The 22,981-nt window shown below is 49.6% G+C and overlaps 5 protein-coding genes across 5 annotated transcripts; 4 read left to right on the top strand and 1 right to left on the bottom strand.

Moving 5' to 3' along the window:
- Positions 1-622: 622 nt before the first annotated feature.
- On the bottom strand, positions 623-1,902 carry JR316_0010379 (uncharacterized protein; the record flags this gene model as incomplete). The annotated part of the gene is made up of 4 exons (XM_047896047.1): positions 623-1,195; positions 1,244-1,408; positions 1,466-1,674; positions 1,728-1,902. The coding sequence occupies 4 exons, from the start codon at positions 1,900-1,902 to the stop codon at positions 623-625; spliced, it is 1,122 nt and encodes a 373-aa protein (XP_047744092.1).
- A 2,934-nt stretch (positions 1,903-4,836) lies between these two features.
- JR316_0010378 (uncharacterized protein) lies at positions 4,837-5,411 on the top strand (the record flags this gene model as incomplete). Its single annotated transcript, XM_047896046.1, has 3 exons — positions 4,837-5,060; positions 5,111-5,244; positions 5,290-5,411. 3 exons carry the CDS (start codon positions 4,837-4,839, stop codon positions 5,409-5,411), a joined length of 480 nt encoding a protein of 159 aa, XP_047744091.1.
- A 4,524-nt stretch (positions 5,412-9,935) lies between these two features.
- Positions 9,936-12,881, top strand: JR316_0010377 (uncharacterized protein; the record flags this gene model as incomplete). Its single annotated transcript, XM_047896045.1, has 1 exon — positions 9,936-12,881. One exon carries the CDS (start codon positions 9,936-9,938, stop codon positions 12,879-12,881), a length of 2,946 nt encoding a protein of 981 aa, XP_047744090.1.
- Positions 12,882-13,969: 1,088 nt separating this feature from the next.
- On the top strand, positions 13,970-15,586 carry JR316_0010376 (uncharacterized protein; the record flags this gene model as incomplete). Its single annotated transcript, XM_047896044.1, has 5 exons — positions 13,970-14,079; positions 14,196-14,607; positions 14,647-14,709; positions 14,825-14,946; positions 15,016-15,586. The coding sequence occupies 5 exons, from the start codon at positions 13,970-13,972 to the stop codon at positions 15,584-15,586; spliced, it is 1,278 nt and encodes a 425-aa protein (XP_047744089.1).
- A 5,577-nt stretch (positions 15,587-21,163) lies between these two features.
- Positions 21,164-22,465, top strand: JR316_0010375 (uncharacterized protein; the record flags this gene model as incomplete). The annotated part of the gene is made up of 6 exons (XM_047896043.1): positions 21,164-21,257; positions 21,311-21,352; positions 21,404-21,600; positions 21,697-21,775; positions 21,824-22,188; positions 22,268-22,465. The coding sequence occupies 6 exons, from the start codon at positions 21,164-21,166 to the stop codon at positions 22,463-22,465; spliced, it is 975 nt and encodes a 324-aa protein (XP_047744088.1).
- Positions 22,466-22,981: the final 516 nt, after the last annotated feature.

The following is a 22,981-nucleotide window of genomic DNA, read 5'->3' as shown; positions in this document are numbered from 1 at the left end:
TTTATTCTTTTATTGCCGTCAAGGAACTACCTTTTCATCCACTCTGGTATCATTTGCCACCCTCCAACACTGCAAATATTCATCTCCCAACAGATACTCTGCCTACGCCCGGTTCCGTCAGCCCTCCGTCAAATGCACACACCAGCAATGCCTTCCTTTTTAACGCAAGGTCAAGACCTGTTTTCCCGGGAGAAGAGGATGATATTGATAGTACGTCTGATACCACTGAATCCTCTACACCAGCTACGTTTTTAGAGCATCTCGCACAGGACTTTGAAGAGGAGGCGGATGAGGAGTCTTCCGCCGGTGATACGACGGAGGAGTCAGATGCTTCCGGTAACTCGGAAGAGCTTAGCGAGGACGTGTCGGAAACACCCTGGGATGAGGAATCTTAGTTGCCCACCTCTCGCACAGGACATCGAAGAGGAGGCGGATGATGCCTTTTCCGCCGGTAATACGACGGCGGAGTCCGATGATTCCGGTAACCTTGGAAGAGCTCAGCGCGGACGCGTCGGAAACACCCTGGGACAGAGAATTCTGGTTGTGCTGTAGCTTTCGTACTGTTTTGGTTTGGAAATATAAAAAAATTCTCCCCAAACCCAACTTCCAAGTCAAAAACTGATCATATTTCAAAATCAAAAGCGTTGGTGGCCGGTAAATTTGCAAAAAGATCGTACGTAGTAGACCATCCCGCCTCTTGGACTCCCAGCTCTTCAAATACAGTCCTACGCATGTAATAGACTATGACTGCCCTGTCTCCATCGCACACCGCGCCGTGTTGAAGCAACCTGCCGGTAATTGCAACAAGGGTCATGGGATCATACTTGTACCGAAGTCCAAGGCCCGGAAGCTCAAGCCGTCCGTGTTCACCCTTCCCAAGCGGCATCAAAAAATCGTACCATGAGTAGCACGACCCATTATCCCGATGGTATGGTGTATCTCGGTTGCTGATCACGGTCATGACTCCAAAGGGCGAACTCCAAATTGTGAGAATTTGCTTCAATATTTCAGCCTTATGGACAAGCTCCGGTTCCGCAGCAAGCCGTTGAAGAAATTTCATTCCCGCCCGGTACTGCTCGGGATGTATAATGCTCAAGATGGCTCCCAGCAAAGCCGAAGATGTCGTCGTGTCTCGTATAAACTCCTGTCCAATTGGATTACACAAGTCCAAGGAGACCTCAAGCGGGTTGGACGTCTGAGGAAAATATGAGGCAGTATAATAATTAGCATACAAGTTTCTCACCTCATGGCCTTGCTGAAACCATGCCGGGGAGAAGTTAATATTTCCAGGTTGAACCCAACCTGGCTCATGTCGAAAGTAACTGTCATTGACCCTCCAGCTTGTGGCCAAAGGTACCGCCTTGTGAATCATTGTTTCAATATCCCGTAATGAATTCCACACACTCTCCTGTTACTCTTTAGAAAGCATAATATATGAATTAATTGGTCTGTTTCTAAAACTCACCACCCTTGTCTCTGACAAAATACCTGGCAGGTACCACACCAATATGTTGCCTGCACTATCGACCACAGTTCCGGGCAGGGTTTGGTACTGTAACGCGGAATGCACCGGAGAAAACTTGTCTTTCAGGCGAGCCTCAACGGTAAAATTCTGACCCGTGCAACGTGCACTGAGATGAGTCAAATATTCTTCTGCATCCCACATCGTATATTCTGCCATTCACACATTATTTAATCTCAATTTTCAAAGCTTATTGATTGCATACCTTGATTTTCAAATGCCTGCAAAATCACCTCCACAGCTAGATTGCACTCAAACATGGTCTCAGCACTGAAGTTTTCCCGGATTTGATTAGGCAGTTCTGCATGCCAAAGACGACTAGCTATTTGTGCCTTCATGTAGTTTGAGAGGGATTGGGTTAGCTCAAAGGCATAATCCATGCTATCAGGGTATGTGGAAAGGAATGTGCTGCCAGTATAATCTATACACCTTATTACATATATTAACGGTCATCCGATGTATGATTCTTCAAGGCGGATATTTGTCGGAATACAGAAGCGGGTGGATGAATGGACCCGTCTCAGCACAACACGGGTCAAAACGGATCCGTCTGCTTGCAATACACGGGATGTAGATGGACCCGTCCGGTTCATTTGCGGCCCGTGTTTTTCCCGTGCAGCCCGACACGCGGATCCCGCATGCCACCCGGCGGCTCCATTTAGTGCTAAATGGCACGTCATGTACGCTATGATTTGCCAGGATAAATCACACGTACATCACGCTAATCTCCTAATTAGGTAGCGGGAGTAAATCCACCGTGTCTCACGTAATATCCTTATTATTAAATCTTAGGTAATGTACGTTATAAATAAACTGTCTTATGTGTGCGTCCCCTCCAGCACACTCTGAATCAGGGTGGAATATTTTGCCACAAGACTCATCGTGGCCAATGAACCGCGCCCCGGTATTGAGGGGCGACTATCCGTCTTCCTTTATGGAAGCATCGGTGTTCCCTACCGAAAACCAGAATTTGGGATCAACACCAGGCCCCTCACAATCGTAAGCATTGCTCGCGCATCAGTTTCACATATGCTAAGAATCCATAGATATTATGGACATGGCATAAATGATCCATATGCGACTGCTAATGAGTTCAGCATTTACAATAGTCTGAATCAGCCCTTCACGCCGCAGTCCTCCCTGCCAAGCTCGAGTAATCGGTATACGAACGACTACCAAACCTGTATGTCCTGATATATTGTGATTTTGGGCTTATTGACTTATGATTTTTGCTATGATTTTCTTTGATGTAGTCTCACATACTATTGGAGAAGGTTTGAGTAACAATACGGTATCCACAGGCGATCAGCAAACCGTCGAGGATCAATGCTCCGGGGATCACCCTGTCGAGCACGATCACAGTGAGCCAAACGCACATGGAAGGTATGTGTACCTGCCCCTTCTCCAGCAGTAGATGTTGACCAGAATTTTCAACATAAAAAGCAGCGGGGTCCAGAGGGATCCAATGGATGCAACATACAAGTATGTGGTCATTGAATTTTTTTTCCTTTAGAATGAAGGATTCTGATGAGACATTTCCCACAGCAATCTATATGGACTGAACAATGCCCTGGAGTGGCCACCCAGGGCATATGAATCCATTGAAGGGGAAATGCCTCATACCAACGCAGGTACATAGACCGACGAGTCCATTGCACTGGAGCAACCGGCTCCAAGTACTTCCCAGGTCCAAGGCCACGTACCCAGTTGCATGGGGGGCCTTGGTGTCAGCGTTACACGTGAGCGCAAGAAGAGGAAGGACAGGGGGTTCCGGTTCGTCAATCTAGCTGCTAGCTAGACGACGACGGTGGCGGGTGCGCGACCTCACGAGCCCAAGATAAGATCAAAATCAATACCGTAAGTGTTATGTTCCCTCACAAGTAAACAATCTGACAAGTACCTTGGCACTTTTCACAGGTGCGAGATGTGCTTCAGCGCGGACCTGCAGCTACTGTAGGGAACAAGGGAGTCATCGAGGGTCGAGCCGGCGGACAAAGGTGATGCGTCAGCGTCCACCTTTTTTCTTCCGGCTTATACTACCGCGATATCGATGGCTGGGTGCGTGGGAATTTCACGCACGCCGTCCGCGATGGCTCGAGAGCGCTATAATAGGTCTCTTTGAGGCCAAAATTTAGTCGGATAGCGGTCTTTCGGTAGGATTGTGATCAAATTAGCACACAATAATGTTCATTTATAACTTGCAATCACATTCTCTTTGAGATATATTTTATTTCATCAATATCGTTTAACTTGCTTCCAACAAGTCTTATCACTGCTGGCGCTGATACATATTTGATAGAAAAATATGTATCGGTAATTATGTTTCCTGTTGGTTTTTGACGTATTTTTCTCGTATATAGAGTCCGGGGTTACCCAATTAGGGAAGCCCGAAGCCTATATTCCAATAAAATACGTCAAAAAAATGTAGGAAACATAATTACTGGGTCTTATTTTCTTTGAAAATATGTATGAGCGCCAGCGGTGTATTGGCATTTCTTCCTTCTAGAAAATAAATTAATCTAGCATCAAACATCCCCAACCTCAAACTAAAGCTCACCAAATTTTGGATATTCACGGGTGTTTGAGCACAGACACCTCGGCCTCCATCTTACCCTATTTATGAATCAGAATATACATGAACAAAATACCCTCTCCAATTGGAGACAGAGTCTGAAGTCGCGTGCCATTCACACTTATGCTCTGAATTTTCTCATTTTTTCTTTACCCTGTGTTGCTTTCTGTTTGCACAGGAACGCCGGGATGAGTACATGATGTATTTCAAATGTTTGTTTGCTTCAGGATAAGAGCGGTGAGTGATATTATGCTTAATACTAAATGGAATCTTCAATGTCCACCGACAATTGCATTACCGGTTTGCTAAACCTTAAGCCCTTGATAATGTACCAAAATCAATGTAAGATGTATGATTCCAGGTAGCATCAAACTGAACTCAAGAACATCATGAAGAATTATAACTTGAAATCTGTTATATATATGTACACCGCATGATAGTGCGTGTCAAACAGATTATGTTACCCAAGTGTATTGTCAGGTGGTTCGCAAAACGCGTCTTCAATGTTTAAAGAGATGTTTTTGTGCGTAAGCTTGTGTGCAGGGTGATATCCCTGTGGTAGAAGTTATGCCAACTTGAAACTGATGCTATCCACAATAGTTACGAAGCTTAAGTACGCCACAGAAAGCGGCAGTGTAAGTCACTATCTACACAAGCCCAACGGTGGAAGAAGTACCTGGTATTTAAAATATTAATTTGTCAGTGCAGACGCCAGTGGCATATAAAGGTCATCTCTCAACGAATGAGTCCCAGCAAACAACCTAGCTCGAGAATGTATACCCACCGCGCATTCTTTCTCTCTTTCACTGTTTTATTGAGCACCGCGCTCATGGCGACGGCTCAAGCTGCATCAGCTCAAACCCGCCTCGACACGTTGTGTAAGACCGCAGAGGTTGTGTGTAGTAATGTCGGAAACAACCATCTGGCGGCAGACTCTTCATTTAAGAAACAGACCGCTGACACAAAGTGAGTCTTGTTATTCCATTCCAATGTTGACGAAATGCGATCTAACGCAGCGTGTGCAATGAAGGGGTGCAGGTGGAAGGACGGTGCCGATTCAAACGTTTTTGTGCCCTGAAGGATACGATCAGTGTCTTGCGGAGTGTAGGGGACTCAAGGACGGTGGATTGGACAGTGGTGGAACCGGCGCGTATTTGGGATGCGCTGCTTCTTGTTTGCGATGCTTGATTTGAAGTTGTTGAATGGGGATCTATGGGCTCATTAAGAAGGATGGGGAATTCAAGGAATACTTGCGGAAAGACGGATACGCAGAGAATGGTTGTTGGAGTGGCTCGTAAGACGTGGTATCAAGAATAATATTGTGCATATTTTGATTCGTACCTTTTTATGAACTATAAACCCCCGGGGCTGATAATCACCACCATTTGAAAGTGAATCCTATCCATGTGGGGGCAAAACGTTGTATAATACCAGCTGGAATAATAACCTTGGAGTTGATCCATGCGTTGCCTGATAGTCCGGTATTAAGTCGTAGAATAACGAATGACGCGCGCTGCAGCAAAGCGATGACGTCACCCCAAACGCGTGTCATGTATGTCGTGACGCACGTGCTGCGCCTTTCTTATTTTGATTGCGTCAGCGCCGCGCAGCCGGGGAGCCGGACCAGCCGGTGGTCCGGAGCATATCGCGCGTCATAACGGGTCATAATCCCGTTGAGCTCTGACTCTGCGTGTACCCAGCGCCACTGCACCTGCACCCTTGCTCTTTGCTTTGCTCTTTGCACGCTACGTACACGTTTGTGACTGGGATAGCCTCATGCCCGTACACCATGCGTTGTCTTCCTCTGCAGCTTCCTCTGAATCTTCGGCTTTGTTTGCTGGGAACGAGATGAATGGTGCCAGTGCCAGTGCTGGTATTGATATTGATAGACTAGGCGGCTCCAGCTCCAGCTCCAGCTCTGTCGTAGAAGCACCTGATACGAGCAAGAAGCAGAATACCCCCTCCTCTGAATCTACTACACATTCGAATTCGAATTCACACGTAAACGCAAACGCAAACGCCAATAACAAGACCAATACCACTATGACGGGGGCTGGGACTGGTACAGGCAACGCACCCACACCCACACCCACAACCAGCAGAAGCAGACGCCCCTCAACAACGACAACCCGCTCCATCCGCAGCACACGCACGCTGCTCGGTACAGGCGCGTATAATAGACAGCCTGCGTGGCGCTCGGGGGTGGGTGTGGTTGTGCCTAGTGTGAGTGCGGGGAGCGAGGGCGGGGTGGGTGCGTTGGTTGCGGGACAGGGTCTGGGACTGGGCGAGGGGAAGGGACGGGGCGAGGGGAAGGGGAAGGGGAAGGGGAGGGGATCGAGCGCTGTGGCGGCGTTGTCGTCTATCTCTGCCTCTGCTTCTGCGTCGGTGTCGGCGTCCGCGCACGGAGCTAAATCGACACTTTCACCGACGTCGACGTCGACGTCGACGTCTACATCTACATCTATATCAACGTCTACATCTACACCCTCGACGATATCACCGGTGTTATCTACACCGTTATCCCATTCGCCATCCATAACCACATCCACTTCACCATCGCCATCGCCATCTACATCGCACGACCCACACCCAAACACAAACACAAACACAACCACAAACACAATCCCAAACACATCGACGAAGACGACGACGACGACGACGACGACGACACCCCGACCCGCCCCTCACCCCCTCGAACCCCTCGAAGCGAGTGTATCGCTCGTGCAGGCCGTCGCGACGAGGGAGGGTCTGAGTCCTATCGAGGAGCCGGGTGTTGGTAGCAGTCGTAGTGGTGCTGGGGGTGGTTCTGCTGTTGCTGTGGGTGTCGGTGAAGGTGAAGGTGAAGGTGAAGGTGAGGATGCGGGTGAAGGTGAAGGTGAAGGTGAAGGTGAGGATGCGGGTGTGCGGGTGGAGGTGCATGGTGAGTCATTCTGATTCTATCCTCTCTCTCTCTCTATGGTTTTTGTTGATGGTGATTTATGAACTGATATATGGTTTTTGTGCTTTTTCTTTGTTCTTTTCTTTGGGTTCTTGTTTTGTTGCGCGGTATATTGCGTTGCGTTGTATTGCATTGCACGACACGACACTACGCTACGCTACGCGACACAATACGAAACTGCAACACGAAACTACGAAACCAAATTACACAACACGAAACTACGACACGAAACTACACGACACGACACTATACGACTTGACTATACGAAACTATTCGACTTGACTATACGAAATTATACGACTTGACTATACGACACCAAACCAAACCAAAAAATCACAACGATGACGAAAACGCGCACAGACGAAGAAGAAACACACGCGCGTGTTCCGCCTTCGCAATCTATCGCGGACGATGGAGGACGCGAAGTACTACCGTCCGCGATGACGACGACGACGATTACTGTGAATGAGGGCGGGAGCGGGAGCGGGAATGGGCATGGGAATGCGAGCGGGAATGCGGGTGAGGGCGCGAATGTGAAGGAAGGGAAAGCGAAAGAGGTGAAAGAGGTTAAGGAAGTGAAGGAGGTTAAGGATGTTAGACAGATAAAACAGAAATCTTCGTGGTTCGCTTCGTTGACGCGGTCCAAGGCAAATGACAAGGGCAAGGAGGAGGGGAAGGGGGAGGCTAGTTCTGCATCGGCTTCGGCGTCGGTATCCGCGTCTGGCGGTACAGAGCCTTCGTCGTCTGTATTGGCCAGCACGAGCACGAACAAGAGCACGAGCGCGAGGGAGAGCAGGAATGTGGTATTGGGAGATGGAAGTAGTGTGAAGGAGAAGGGTCCCGGTCCGCAGGCGGATGGAGTGGGAGTGCAAGTGAAGATCGAGCCGCCGACGCCTGATCTCAGTCAGAGCCAGAGTCAGAGTCAGAGTCAGCAGATGGAGTTTCCGTCTCCTACTTCTTCGCGTTCTTTCAGTTCGGTGAAGGCGATTGGCGTGCCACATTTTGCAAGGGGAGTGGGACAGGAACAGGGAGAAGGTGAGGGAGAGGGCGGGCTTGGACGTGGACGTGGAAGTGGACGTGGATGTAGAAGTGGTTATGAGTTGGAGGGTGAGGCGAAGTCGCTCCCTTCGACACCTTGGTCGCCGTTACGTGTGGGTGTGCATTGGAGACATTTGGAGCTTGCACAGAGTGAGGGCGCGTCGATGTCCACGGTATCGTTGCCTTTGCATTTGGAGTCGGAGCCGGGTTCGGATGTGCAGGGTGTGGAGGGCGTTGAGGGTGTAGACGGTGATCGTACTTTGTCCTCTCCATCACCTTCGCAGTCGCAGTCACAGTCGTCTTTGCATTCGCCTTTGAAAACAACGCTCACCTCATCCGCGAAATCTAAACCTACATCCACCTCATCCAAATCCAACGCCACTTCAACATCGTCCACCCCTTGGGCTTCTTCTTCTTTGAAACCCACTTCTTCAGGTTCGAAATTATCTAGGTCTTCAAAATCTCGTTCGAAACACTCTTCGCAGCCTTGTTCAAAGTCAACGTCTATACCTACATCAACCCCTTCAAAACCCTCTTCTCAATCAACCTCTCCGAAACGAACCTCTCCGAAACCCTCTCCGAAACCTAAATCAACCACTTCCTCTTCTCAATCCAAACCCTCTTCGACCTCCAAATCAACCTCGAAAACATCATCATCATCGTCGTCGTGGTTCCATAAAGCACCACCTACACCGCCGCCTTCGCCGCCGGGCGGGACGCCGCCTGGGACGCCGCCGCCGGGGTATGTGGGGTTGCCGCGTTTATCTGGGGGGTTGGAGAGGGATGGGGGGTTGGAGGGGGATGAGGTTGCGGATGAGGTTGTGGGTGGCGAGGGGGGTGGGGATGGGGGTGGTGGTGGTGGTGGTGGTGATGGTGGTGGTGGTGGTGGTGGTGGTGGTGGTGCGGTTGGGGATGAAGTGGAGGAGTTGCGGGTTATGGGAGGAGTTGAGCGGGTTATGGGAGGGAGAGAGGGAGAGGCAGGGAGAGAGGGAGAGGCAGGGGATGGGGATGGGGTGGGAGGGGGTGGTGGGCGGTGTGGACCTGTCTATGTCCATGCGCCTTTCCATGTTCATGGAGGGGGAGAGGGAGGGGGGAGTACAGGGAGCTCGTCTGTGTCGACATCCACGCTTGGGCCTGTTACGCCTGGGATTGCGAGTCCTGGTGTAAGTCCGGGTGTTCAAAGTCCGGGTGGTGGGATTGGAAGTCCTGGATCTGTTGGTGTGCGTGATTGTCATCAAACAGCGCACGCGAGCGCCATCGCGAATGTGAATGCGGATGTGAATGCGGATGGAAAGCAAGTTGGAGGAGGGGATGGTGGAGGTGGGGGTGGGGGTCGGGGAGGAGGAGATGGGAGTACGCAGTCTTTACCTTTGTCGATTGATGATTGTGTGCCTAGTTTGCCGCATACGCCGCCTCAGAAGGATCAAGGAAACGCGAAGGATCAAGGGAAAGGAAAAGGGAGGGGGAGGTTCGCGGCGTTTCTGCCTTTGCCTTTGTCGCTTCCTTTGCCTTTGCCTTTGCCTTTGTCGTTGGGTGTGCAGATGCAGATGCCGATGGTGTTGCCTGTTTTGGGAGGGGGAAAGGGAGGGGGTGGGGGTGGGGGGAAAGAGGAAGGGAAGGGTGCAAAAGAAGATGGGAAGGAGGGGGGTGGGGATGGGGATGGGGGGAAAGAGGTTGGGATGGATGGGAGGGAGGAAGGGAAGGAGGGGGTGGAGGGAAAGGAGGGGGTGGAGGGTGTAAATGAGGGTGAAAGTGAAAATGAAATCGGTACGTCTTTTTTTTTCTTTAGTTCTAGTCATGGCTGTTTGCAAGTTTTAACTGATCTTGTTGTTGCTTTTTGGGGTTTGTATGTAGTGATCGCGTCGATGGTAAAGGATGTAGATGGGCAGGGGGAGAGTGTCAAAGGTGCTGTGGAAGAGCAGGCGATTTTGGATGATACCGCTGCTCCTGCTCCTGCTCCTGCTCCTGCTGCTCCTGATAGTGATACTGGGAGAGTGGAGGAGTCTGGGCTGAGCGCGCAGGTGGTCTCGGGTTCGGGATTGGAGGTGGAGAAGATGAAGGTGAAAGTAGATGGGGATGGGGATGGAACTGGGAAGGGAAAAGGAAAGGGAACGGCGAAAGGGACGTGGTGGGAGTATGTTGGGTGGAAGGCTGGTGTCGGTGTCGGTGCTGGTGCTGGTGCGGGTGTGGCTGTTGGTGATGCGAAGAAGAAGGAGGAGAAGGAGGAGGGAGGCAAGGAAGAGGAAGAGCCGCCGGGGGGAGAAGGCGCGCAGGATGAAGCGCCGGATGTGCGGGTGGATGAAGAAGCGCGCGTGACTGAGGTGGAGGAGGTTGCCGCGGTAAAGGAAGATGAAGATGAAACGCGGACGCCGCAGGATGAGAACACAGAAAGAGAAACGGCGACGAAGAGAGAAGAACCGGCGACAAGAGAAGACGCTGCGAGCCCTGGGCCTGATACGTCCGAGGGGAATATTACGTCTGCGTGGCTTGCGCCGTGGGCGTGGTATTATTCGTCGGCGTCTTTGAAGAGTTTGAGTGGTGGTGCCGCTGGTTCTAACTCCAATTCGAATGCGAATACGGATGCGGATGTGAAGGAAGGGGGTGAAGGTAGTGCGGGTACGGATGGTGCTTTGGAAGTATCTCAGGAGAAGGGGGATGCGGCGGTGGCGCACGAGGAGGAGGAGGAGGAGGAGGAGGGAGAAGCTCCGCGGGTTGAGGAGGATGTTGTGGTGTATACACCGCTACCTCACACTCAGGCCGCGGATATACCTCGAAGCACAAGTACGAGTCCGACTCCTAGCGCTAGTGGGTGGGCGGCGTCGATTTTGAATTTTAGCTCGAGCAGTACGACGGCGAGCTCGCAGTTCCTTGTGAGGACGCTTGCGGCGTATACCGGGGCGCCGCGCATGGGGTCGGGGTCGAGAAGGGCAGTGGAGGGAGTTGAGAGAGATGAGAATGGGGTGGAGGTTATGCAGCTTGAGTTTGATGAGGAGGAGGGGGAAGGGGAGGGGGAGCGTGGGTGGAGTAAGGACGCGACGGGGAGCGTGGCTGCGTCTGATGCCGGTAAAGATAAAGAACGGGCTGTGCCGCTGCTCGTCGTCTCGGAAGATCTCAAGCGCGAGTCTGCGAAAGTGCAGAGGCAGATGGCCAAATCTGGTTCAGGCTCAGGCGCGTCGACGCCTGCGCGCGCTGGGTCGGGGTCGGGAGCGAGTACGCCGGCAAGTTCCGCGGAGAAATCACGTTCACGGGTCGGAGTGACGACCGCTTCCATTTCCACTTCCACTTCCACTACTACTGCGACTACTACTGCGACTACTGCGACTACTGCGACTGCGAATTCCACGACGAATAGCGCGACGAACGGGGGTAAGATAACTCCCAGCGCGATGTCCAACTCGAACTCGAAACCTCCGGGTTTGGGAGACGCGACGAAAAGAGCGGCGTCGCCTGCGCCTTCTACCAAATCTACTAAATCTACGAAATCCACCGCTTCTGCATCAGGTTCTGCATCGACGTCTACACCAACGCCTACAACTAGCACCAGCACCAGCACAAGCACAGGCACAGGCACAGGAGTCCCAAAACCCCCTCCACCGCCCAACCTCGTTCTGCCAACTTGGCACGATACATTCCATGCGCCGCCTCGGAGTGTGTTGCCGCCTCGGCCTCGATTGTCTCAACGCTCGGCGTCGGCGTCGTCTGTTAGTAGGAGGGGAGTAGGGGGGAATGGGGAAGGAGAAGGAGAGGGAGAGGGAGGAGAGGGAGAGGGGCTGATTGGACGCACTGTGAGGTTTGTCTCGGGGGTGTTGTTTGCTGGTGCTGCTGCTGCTGGGTCGGCGTCTGGGTCGACGTCTGGTTCGTCCTCTGGAGCAGGATCGGTACGGAGCGGTGTAGCAGGTGGGAGAGGGACAGGGAGTGGGAGGGTTGTTATGCCTTCACCTTTAGGCGGCGGTGCGAGCGCGAGTGTGCATAAGAAAGCCAAGGGGAAGGGGAAGGGGAAGGGGAAGGGGCGCGCGCGTTCGGAGTCTGCGTCGTCTTCCCGATCTCGATCGTCGGCTGATGTTGAAGAAGAAGAGGAAGAGGAAGAGGACTTGGACTTGGATGATACGGACGCGTTCCATCAACGCCCATACGACACGCACAATCTCAATCGCAAAGAGAATCTGAAGCACAAGCAGAAAGAATCGCCACTAGACAAATACCGCCGCGCACGGATGCGCGCGCTTGGGATGACGCTGCCGAAGGCGTGGAGCGTGTTTGAGAGGGGTGGGTGGGGGGATTTGGTTGTTCCGTCTTCTTCTGGGTCTTCTGGGTCTTCCTCTCCTTTATTGGGGGATGGAGGTGGAGGAGGAGGAGGAGGAGGAGGAGGAGGAGGAAACGAAGGAGCGGGAGGTGCGGGAGGGGTGAAAATGCGCTCTGGACCAAGCGCGCACTCTGCTTCGTCGTTCCTTGGTCTTTCACTACCCTTGCTTTCTGGTAGTCGCTCGAGCTCGAGGGAGGGAAGGAGGGAGGGAAGAGCGGTGGACAGTGTGAACGATACACGGCCTGCATTTGAATCGTCGCCTTCCTCACCCTCGTCGCCTTCGTCACCTTCTACTACCGAGGCCGAGGTGCGGGATAGGTGTTTCGACTTTGAACAGGCGGTCGATCCGAATCCCAGTCCCAGTGAAGCAGCCGAAAGAATCGAGGAGAACGCACAAGTGAGAGATGTGTTAAGCGGCGCGAACGGCAAACGCGTGGTTGTGATTGGTGTGCATGGGTGGTTCCCCGGTGCGATGATTAGGAGTGTGTTGGGTGAGGTGGGTGGTTGATTTTTTTTTTTTTTTTTTTTTTTTTTGTTTTGTGGTTTGTGGTTTGTGGTTTGTGGTTTGTGGTTTTTTGGGTTTTTTTTTTTTTTTTTTTTTTTTTTTTTTTTGGTGGTGGTGGTTTGCTGATTGTTTGATTTTTTTTTTTGCTTGTTTCCCCTCATGCTGGATCTATATCGCCTATCGCCTATCGCCTATTTACGCGCATTCGCGTTCGCGTTTGCGTTCATGCTCGCGTTCATGCTTGCACGTACTCGTGAACATCGCCGTACTCGTGAACATCGCCGTACTCGCGAATATCACCATCATCGGACATCTCAAACACGCGAACGTGCGAACGTGCGAACGTGCTACGAACATACAAACTTCCAAACATGCGCATACGCATTCGCATATGACACGTCGCGCTCGCCAATCGCATTCGCATTCACGGTCGCATCGCACGTACTCGCATTCACGGTCGCGTCTCTCGCATTCACGGTCGCGTCTCTCGCATTCACGGTCGCGTCTCTCGCATCGCATCTGCGTATATACGCGCATTCCTCTCGCAACCGTGCGCATACGCGCACGCACACGCCCTCGTGATCATGCACCCGTTGTTCCCTGTTCACGCCTACCTCGCACGTCGCGAACATGTCGGAACATACACATAACGCGCTAATTGCGCATAACGCGCTTACGCACATTCGCACATTCGCGCATTCGCACATTCGCACATTCGCGCATTCGCACATACTCGTACTCGCATTTTACACGATGCACATATTCGCCATCATCCGAACCGCATACCACCAAAAAACTCAACGACCAAAAATCCAACCACCAAAAACTCAACCACCAAAAACTCAACCACCAAAAAACCCAACCACCTAAAAAAACCCAACAACTCCGACAACTCCAACAACACGCACAATACGCACAATACGCAACGCACAACACGCACAACACGCACAACTCCAACAATACGCACAACTCTAACAAAATTCAACCACCAACACCACCAACCAACACCACCAACCAACACCAACACCAACACCAACCAACACCCACAAAAACAAAAACAGCCCACAGGCACCTCGCAAAAATTCACCTCGATGACAGTACAAGCTCTGCGCGCGTTCGAGCGCGCGCATGGAGTGCAGTTTGCTGAGGTTGTGCAGGTGCCGCTTGAAGGTGAGGGGGTTGTTGAGAGGCGGGTTGAGCGGTATGTTTTTTGTTTCTCTGTTTCTCTGTTTCTCTGTCTCTCTCTCTGTCTCTCTCTGTCTCTGTCTATATATATACTTACTGATAAAAAAAAACTTGAATTTTGAAAAAAATCAGGTTGTATAAATCTCTCACGGAGAACGAGGCACACATGTCCGCTGTGCGAAATGCGGATGTGGTGTTTGTGGTCGCGCATTCGCAGGGGAGCGTGGTTGCTGCGCATTTGGTCGATCGGTTGTTTGCGGATGGGGTTTTGGTTTCTGGGGTCCATGCGAGTGGACATGGGCATGGAGAGGAAGAGCAAGGAGATGGAGTGGTGCACAGCGCGTTGGGCGTTGTAGACCCCGGTGCATCTGCTATTGGTGTTCCACCCCCGCCACGTAAAGGAAGAACAGCACAGCGTGTATGTCTTCTTGCGATGTGTGGGATTCATCTAGGCCCGTTGAGGTACTTGAGCTCGAGCACGCTCGTGGGACCGTATTTGCAGTATTTTGAGTCGATGGCTGCTAGAGAGCTGTTTGAGTTCCAGGTGCGTTTGTGTGTTTTGTTTTCTTTTCTTTTAGTGGAGGAGCTGACGATGATGATGAATTGTGATGAATACATAGAACACGGAGAGTGCGGTGTCGAAGGCGTATGTGGGTGCGCTGACGAGGGTTTTGGATCATGGTGTACGTCCTCCTTTTCTCGCACACACGCACTGTGTGTGTGTTTGTGTGCTGCTATTAACGTGCTTTGTGGGTGCATAGACGAAAGTGGTGTATATCGCGTCGTTGAACGATCAAGTTGTGCCGATTTATTCGGGGTTGTTTACTGCTGCGAACCATCCGCTTATTTTGCGTGCGTTGTATATCGATGGGGATGCGTATCAGTATGTTTTTTCAGATCCTCCTCTCCCACGAAAACCTTTTTTTTTTCTAACACACACACACGCACACAGCTCATCAGACTTCCTCTGCGCACTCCTCATCCTCCTCCTACGCATCCGCAACGCGGGATTACCGGACTCGGGCCTGCTCGCGCACCTCTCGGAGGCGACGGCGGGGAGTCTGAGCGGGATCGGACATTCGACGGCGTATGAGGAGGAAGCTTGTTATCGGCTCGCGGTCGATTACCTCTTTTTGGCTGATGACGGGCGGAGCGTGCAGGAGGTTTTGACGCGCGCTTCCTCTCCCTCTGACCCCGAACACGACCCCGATTTACCGCCCTACACATACACCCACCCACCATTAACAGTCGACCCGTTCAACGCCGCGCAAGAGCAGAACGACTACGAGATCCCGTGGGCGCTGCGGGATGTGATTGCGGACGAGCGCATCGCGTGGTTGTTTAGAGAGGAGTTTGAGAGGCTTAAGAGGGCGTTTGGGGAGTGGGCGCCGAGGACGGGCGTGTTGAGGGAGGTGAAGAGGAAGTTGCAGCCTATTACGAGGTTGGGGAGTGGGAGTGGTGGTGTAGGGGTTGGTGTGGGTGGTGGGGTGGGGATGGGCAGGGGAGGCGGGAGTAAGCTTTGAGTTGGGGGTGTGATGATTTTTTACGATATTTGGTTTGGGATACATGTAAAGCGGGTAGAATTTTACGGGGGCATTGTGCATTTGTAGCTTTTAGTACTAGTACCAGTAGTGTCCGATTTATTTTTCTGTGGTTTTGTTCTCAGGTTTTAAAGTACATATACACGGTTTTTTTGATGGTGTAATTGAGTATTTCGAATTTCGAAGGAAGATAACCATCAACAGGTAGATTTAGCGAGTGGTTGATGAGTAGGGCTATATGTAGGACTCGAATGATTCGATTTCACATCTCTGACTGTGGAAGGCGGTAATTCGGGTGATTGGACTGCGTCTTTGAATAACCCATCTCATTGAATACCAAGGGTTTCACCGTCCCAGTGACGTCAGTACAGATGTATCCTGTACTTGAATTCTGATAAAAATTGATATTTTGATATTGTCTCCAGTGATGCTTTGAAGTTCAAACGTTAACGACATCTTTGGGCTTAAAATATACCATTTCATTACTGTCTCGGAAGTAATGGTTTAAAAGGGCGACAGGACAGGTCGGATTCCTTTCCCATTACACTTTGCTAGACTATGTCGGACACACTGAACGCCCCAGGCTATGAGATTGCTCTCATTAGCGGAGGCTTAAACCAAGCTATGCTGTACAATTTCCTCATGGGTATTTTTTCAGTTTTCAATTTCAAAACGTCAATGATACGAATGCTCTATAGGGGCGTATACCGTGGTTTATGGTGTCACGGTCGTATTGACCGCCATTTCGGTGCTATACATTGTAGCATTTGCCACCCAACTATTCCAATGGTGCTTCCTTGACAAGTCACTCATTAAGAAAGGCAGTAGCCGTATCTCCGAGTTTTCCTCGATGGTAGCCCCCGTGACATGGTACAACGAAATATTTTCTTGTCTACAGAATATGTCCTTCATAATCTCAGACGCACTGCTGGTCAGTCATCTACAACATAAAAGCATGCCTTATGAACCAAATGTATAGATTTGGCGATGTCACTACGTATAGGGACGACACATAAGAGTTACAGGCGCTCTGTGTTTTCTGTTAGCCACCGAACTTGGTATGTGTGCTACCTGAATGCAAAACATGGTTTGAGATAGTGAACAAGGCTCTAATAGCTCTCTTTATCACTGACACGGTTGTATATGGGTTAAACGATAGAAACGTCGAGCTATCAAACAACATCGTGTTCTCACTGACGTTGATATCGATAGGCACTACCATCACCACAACCATTCTCATCGGATACAAAATCTACAAAGCCTCATCACCATCCTCGTTGAACGCCCGAAAATCACAGCATAGACGCTACGCACGCATTATCTCCACAGTAGCCGAGTCATCCGCTGTGTACTCGCTCGTCGTCGTGCTATATGCCGTGACGTTGATAGTCCTGCCGTTGCATTCTGACATATCAGTTGATGGCCAAGTGTCGAACTATATTCAAGTGTTGAGCGCTGTCTCCCCAGTAAGTGTTCACTTTTTCATACTTGTATACACCATAAATCTCTGGTCCTGCACTAAATTTATCGTTCGTATCGTTCGTCATACCAAACCCAGGGATTCGCTGATACGCTGACGAGTGTGATGGGTGTGGAAAGACAAAGAGACGAGCTGGGCAGTGCCTAGAACACCCAAACACTCGTGCAAGATGCGTTGATATATGCGGGTTGCTTCACAAAGCCCTGCTTAACCACAGTATACTGTGGACTAAAACGCAATTCGAAACGACGCAGAGGAACGCAGTAAAATCGATGTGATTTTCGCAAAATTGAGCTACTTGGAGAGGAATGGTATTCTAAAAGGGACCAAAAGCTACTCTACTTGCCTAGTATCTGTGTACCAAACTTGTCCTACAGCTACTAGTACATAAGAGGAATAGAAAGGCGTCGAATATACGAGAAGATTTGAAATAGGAGTCATTTCTGAGGAATGAGGCGAGAGGAAGCACCCAAATTCGCATTTTTCTCTAAGTCGATCGCGACGGCCTAGGCGTGGGAACAAAGCGAAACGTGTGAAAACTGTTGGCTACACCATGAGGCTTGATCGGGGTGCGTCGCGCGCAATAGGGGGTGAAGTTGAGGATGTCTAAAAGAATAAAAGTTGATAGGGGGACGGTCTGGTTGGCGAGGGGGGGCATATTGGGGATGTCGAGAGTCGTGGGTAAAGGCAAATACCGGTCGATGCCGCGCGCGGCAGGTCGTGGGAACGCGCATTTGTGCGCCCGCGCTTGTAGCGCGACACGGCTCATCATCGCACCTACAGTAATGGTGCTGAGACTAGCCCTTAACTTGAATAGCACCGACCTCCCAGATTCATCCGGTATAATAACCCACATCTCTGGGTTACAATCCTACTATTCTCCTCCGGACGGTACTATGGGAGATAGCAGTAGTCCCAGCACCACCCACGGTAGCGCGAATATTGAGCCATCCTAACTCGGTTCGACGGGCCACGTCTTATTATTGACTTCATACAAAAAAAATCTTTTCCTCATACCTGTTTTTGAGCCAGATTCGATTCCTAGCGCGCGTCATTCGTTGGATTCTACGACTTAATATCGGACAACCAGGCAACGCATGGATCAAGTCCAAGGTTATTATTCCAGCTAGTATTATACAACCTTTTGCGCCCACATAGATAGGATTCACTTTCAAACGGTGATTATCAACTCCCAGTGTTATAGTTCATAAAAAGGTATGAATCAAAATATGCACAATACTATTCTTGATACCACGTCTTACGAGTCACTACATCAACCATTCTCTGCGTAGCCGTCTTTCCGCAAGTTTTCCTTGAATTATCTATCCTTCTTCATGAGCCCATAGATCCCCATTCAATACCTTAAATCAAGCATCGCAAACAGGAAGCAGCGCATCCTAAATATGCGCCGGTTCCACCACTGTCCAAGCCACCGTCCTCGAGCCCCCTACACTCCGCAAGACACTGATCGTACCCTTCAGGGCACAAAAACGTTTGAATCGGCACTGTCTTTCTTGTGGCGCCCCTTCATTGCACACGCCGTGTTAGATCGTATTTGATCAACATTGCAGGGAATAACAAGACTCACTTTGAGTCAGCGGCCTGTTTCTTGAATGAAGAGTCTGCCGCCAGATGGGTGCTTCCGACATTGCTACACACAACCTCTGCGGTCTTACACAACGTGTCGAGGCGGGTTTGAGCTGATGCGGCCTGAGCCGTCGCCATGAGCGCGGTGCTCAGTAAAACAGTGAAAGAGAGCAAGAATGCGCGGTGGGTATACATCCTCGAGCTAGATTGTTTGCTGGGACTCGTTCGTTGGAAGATGGCCTTTATATACCGTTGGAGTTTGTACTGACAAATTAATATTTCAAATACCAGGTACTTCTTCCACCGTTGGACTTGTGTAGATGGTGACTTTTGCAGCCGCTTTCTGTGGCGTACTTAAGCTTCGTAATTATTGTGGATAGCATCAGTTTCAAGTTGGCATAACTTCTACCACAGGGATATCACCCTGCATACAAGCCTACGCACAAAAAAGTCTCTGTAAATCTTCAAGACGCCTTTTGCCAACCACCTGACAATACACTTAGGTAACACAGTCTGTTTGGGTCGCACTATCGTGCGGTGTACACGTATGTAACATATTTCGAGTTATAATTCTTCATGATGTTCTTGAGTCCAGTTTAATGATACCTGAAAGCATATATCTTACATTGATTTTGGTACATTGTCAAGGGCTTAAGGTTGAGCAAACCGGTAAAGCAATTGTCGGTGGACATTGAAAATTCCATTTAATATTAAGCATAATACCACACACCGCTCTTATCCTGAAGAAAACAAACATTTGAAATACAGCATGTACACATCCCGACATTCATTGCCGTAATTCATAAAGTACGCTAAACATTACAGCATTCCCGATGTCAAACTACAAGGACAAGGACCCATCTGGCTCTGTCCGACCAATGACCATACAATCCCACGGCGCAAATTTGACGATGCAGTGTTATATTAGAGGGACAACAGGAATGATCACAGGCGCGTTGGCGGCGGCGCTTAGCACAGTGCACACCCCCTTCATTGCATAACGTCGGTTGCATACCCATACCCATGCCCATACCCATGCCGTGCCGTATGTATGGTATACGGCGCCTGCGCCAAGACTGCGCACATAACGAAAAATAAACGAAGTTGCATTCGGCGTTTCTGAACTTGTGTTTCACCGAACACAGAAAAGTTCAAAGTTCAAGGCAAGGTACATACTTACCGCCACGGTAGAGTAGGCATTTACCTATACCAGAATACCGGATGAACCTGGACTTCGTGGACGTTTATTCGGTTTTCCCGGTTTGTGCTCGGTCTCCCGCTCCCGGCAATCACTCGGCATGTCATGCGCATCGACGGGTAATACACAGAGAACTCCAAAAAAACTAGTCTGACTTTACCTCAATTGATCTTTTACTGTTTGCCTATATATTCAGTCTTGTTAAATAATATTTAGCTAGAATGATGATAGGATAGGATGGGACTCGATGTTGGACCACATCAAGATGGGTGGAACCCATACGGTGGACTTCCAGATTACTTCAACTTTGGTGATTGAGAAGGGGATGACAGTGAACTCGAGGTATGTGGTTTAATATTTTATTCATACAAGGATAGTTGCTCACCCATGGCAAAGTAGCCCGGGCCTCAATTCTTAGCTTAATACACAATCATCCATTAAATAACTTTTAAATTTACTTCTATTCAACTATTTACACTACTATCTATTACAATATGACTTTTTTAGTGGGACAAGCCTTGTTGATAGTAGAGGAATAGTGGCGACCAAGAAAGACAACACAAGTTTGAAGTCAATTTATCCCACGCTCCATCACCCCAACCTGCTTCAACACGGTTGCGCATGCACACGCACGTCCCTCAGCCACTTCCGCACGTCCCTCAGCCAATCGCGCACGTCCCTCAGCCACTCGCGCACGTCGCACTGTCCGCACTTCCACACTGCACTTCCCTTGCACTTCCCTCGCTTCCCCTGCAAGGTAAATTTCCTGTGCCCACGTTACCGGATATTCCCACATGCACAGTGATGACACTGGACACTGGAAGTTGCACAAGTCGAAGCGCCCATCATGATGATCTGTTTCAAAGGGCCAAAATCTTTTTCAAAGCCACGGGGGCGGAAGCAACGGATGGGTCATCCAATAGTCCTGGTGGCTGAAATGATAACAAATATTAATAAATGCATTGATACATTCAACTCCTATTCTTCAGTCGTCTCCAAGCGGCGGCAGTATTTCGGATGATGTACAGCAGATGAAAAATAACACTGTGGCTCCAAATTTAAACATACGATATTGAGATCATCAAGGACCACCCAGTCGTAGGGGATCAAATCATGATCAGGGAAGATTCTTGTCAAAAACCAGATGTATACATTTGGAATATAAATATCATACAATAATTCAGTGTTACAGCGCTGAGAGGAAAGGCAATAAAGGGAATAAGGTATACCATGAACTTTCGAACATCATACAGATTCCCCCACGTGTTTACTTCCTGCCTTAGTTGCAGCTACGATGACAACATTTCCCTCCACAATCCCCACAATCGTTGAGGAACATTATATTAGGGGAGACTTGAACAGCACAATGCTGTACACATTTTTAATGGGTGTGTACATTATGTCAGCTCAAACACCTCAAATTACGCTAAAAACCCTACAGGTGTATATACAATGGTTTACAGTGGAGTTGTATACGCCTATGGTATGTCTTGAGGTATCATTGGCGTCCGACTGTCATCAAAAATTTGGTTAGCATCAAGTGAGTCGTCAGGCATGCCGCGGTGTATTGTGTTGGGCATGATCTCGGCACTATACTTCCTCTCATCATCTACTCTGGTACTCCTATGGAACAAGTTGAACTGGACGTTCATTTCCAGAGGGGATACGCGCGACTCCCTGTCTTATGCAACATTGGAACCGGTGTCGTGGTTCGATACAGGTTTAACTTGTGTACTGAGTATGTCATTCGTAATTTCAGACGCACTCTTGGTCAGTAATTTGCAACCCTCTCACATAAAATAATACAACTCATTCAAATTTTTGCAGATTTGGAGGTGTTATTACGTGTGGGGACGACGACTGAAGGTTACATTTGTTCTATTTATGTTACTGACCGCCGAGTTCGGTGGGTGGTTTGTTGCCCTGCAAAAATGTTTATTTAACCTCCATACAGCATTCGCTGTCATTAGCACCGTTATCCATGCGGTTCACGTCACGTATTCTAATATTGTAGTTGCCACCCTGTCAAACAGCGTCATCATTGCACTCTTTCTCTCATCGACGGTCACTACTGTTTCCACAACCATTCTAATTGGATACAAGATCCACAACGCTTCACACGCCTCCACGTCCCACGCGAGAAAAACAATGCGCATGCGATACGCCCACATCCTATCTACAATCGTTGAGTCGTCCGCGGCCTACTCTGTCGTCCTCGCAATATTCGGTGTTTCAACAATTATTGCGGTGCTATACAGGATCCCGCCCAACGTTAACGAAGCATTATCTTACATCCAACCATTCGTATTTATCTTGTCGGTACGTGTTGGCGTCTTTGCACTTGCACACCTTGCGCTTATTGGATATTACTGACTCGATCTGGTCATGCCTACCTCAGGGGCTTGCCCCCACAGTCATGGCTCTAAGACTCGCTGTGAGCAACGCCAACATGGTAGACTCATCCGGTACTATAACCCACATCTCTGGAGTACAATCCGACCATTCTCCACCGGACGACCTTATGGGTACTAGCAGTGGGCCTATTACCACCCACAGTACCGCAAATGTTCAGCCGGTATTATTTGTGCAAATATAATACATTGGAAATTGAATCATGGTATCATGGGTGAGCTGTGCCAGACCCTGCTTAGGTTTCTTCGTGCTTTCGATTCAGAATAATTGTGTCCACAATACGTCAATGATATCCGTCGGCGGCGCCTGATATATTTTAGAGGCCTCATTTAGACCCCGGGGCCTCCTCATTTTATCAAACACGGTGGGTGTTCTTTTGTTGGTTAATTGATAACTTTTGTAGAGAGTTGAAAGGTCTGATAGCGTTTTGGACTAGCGGCGATGTGCTATAGCAGTATGCGTGTTTGACGTTATGGGAATCTTGTATTAGATTTGTCAGTCCTACTACCATGAAGGCGTGTTATGCTTACTGGACATAGATTTACAGCATCTCATCCATAACATTTTTAGCAGCAGGATGTTTACAAGTAAATAAAATCAATTGTCATGTTTACACTTCATCTTAAAATGGGGGATTCGGCTCTAGAGTACTCATATTTTGCGATCTCGACTTACGTTGGCATGAAATAAACTCAGTTTG

Source organism: Psilocybe cubensis, chromosome 10 (genome assembly GCF_017499595.1).
Source record: "Psilocybe cubensis strain MGC-MH-2018 chromosome 10, whole genome shotgun sequence".
Classification (NCBI taxonomy): domain Eukaryota; kingdom Fungi; phylum Basidiomycota; class Agaricomycetes; order Agaricales; family Agrocybaceae; genus Psilocybe; species Psilocybe cubensis.
Note: the sequence above shows the minus strand (reverse complement) of the source record. Positions and strands in the feature narration are given on the sequence as shown.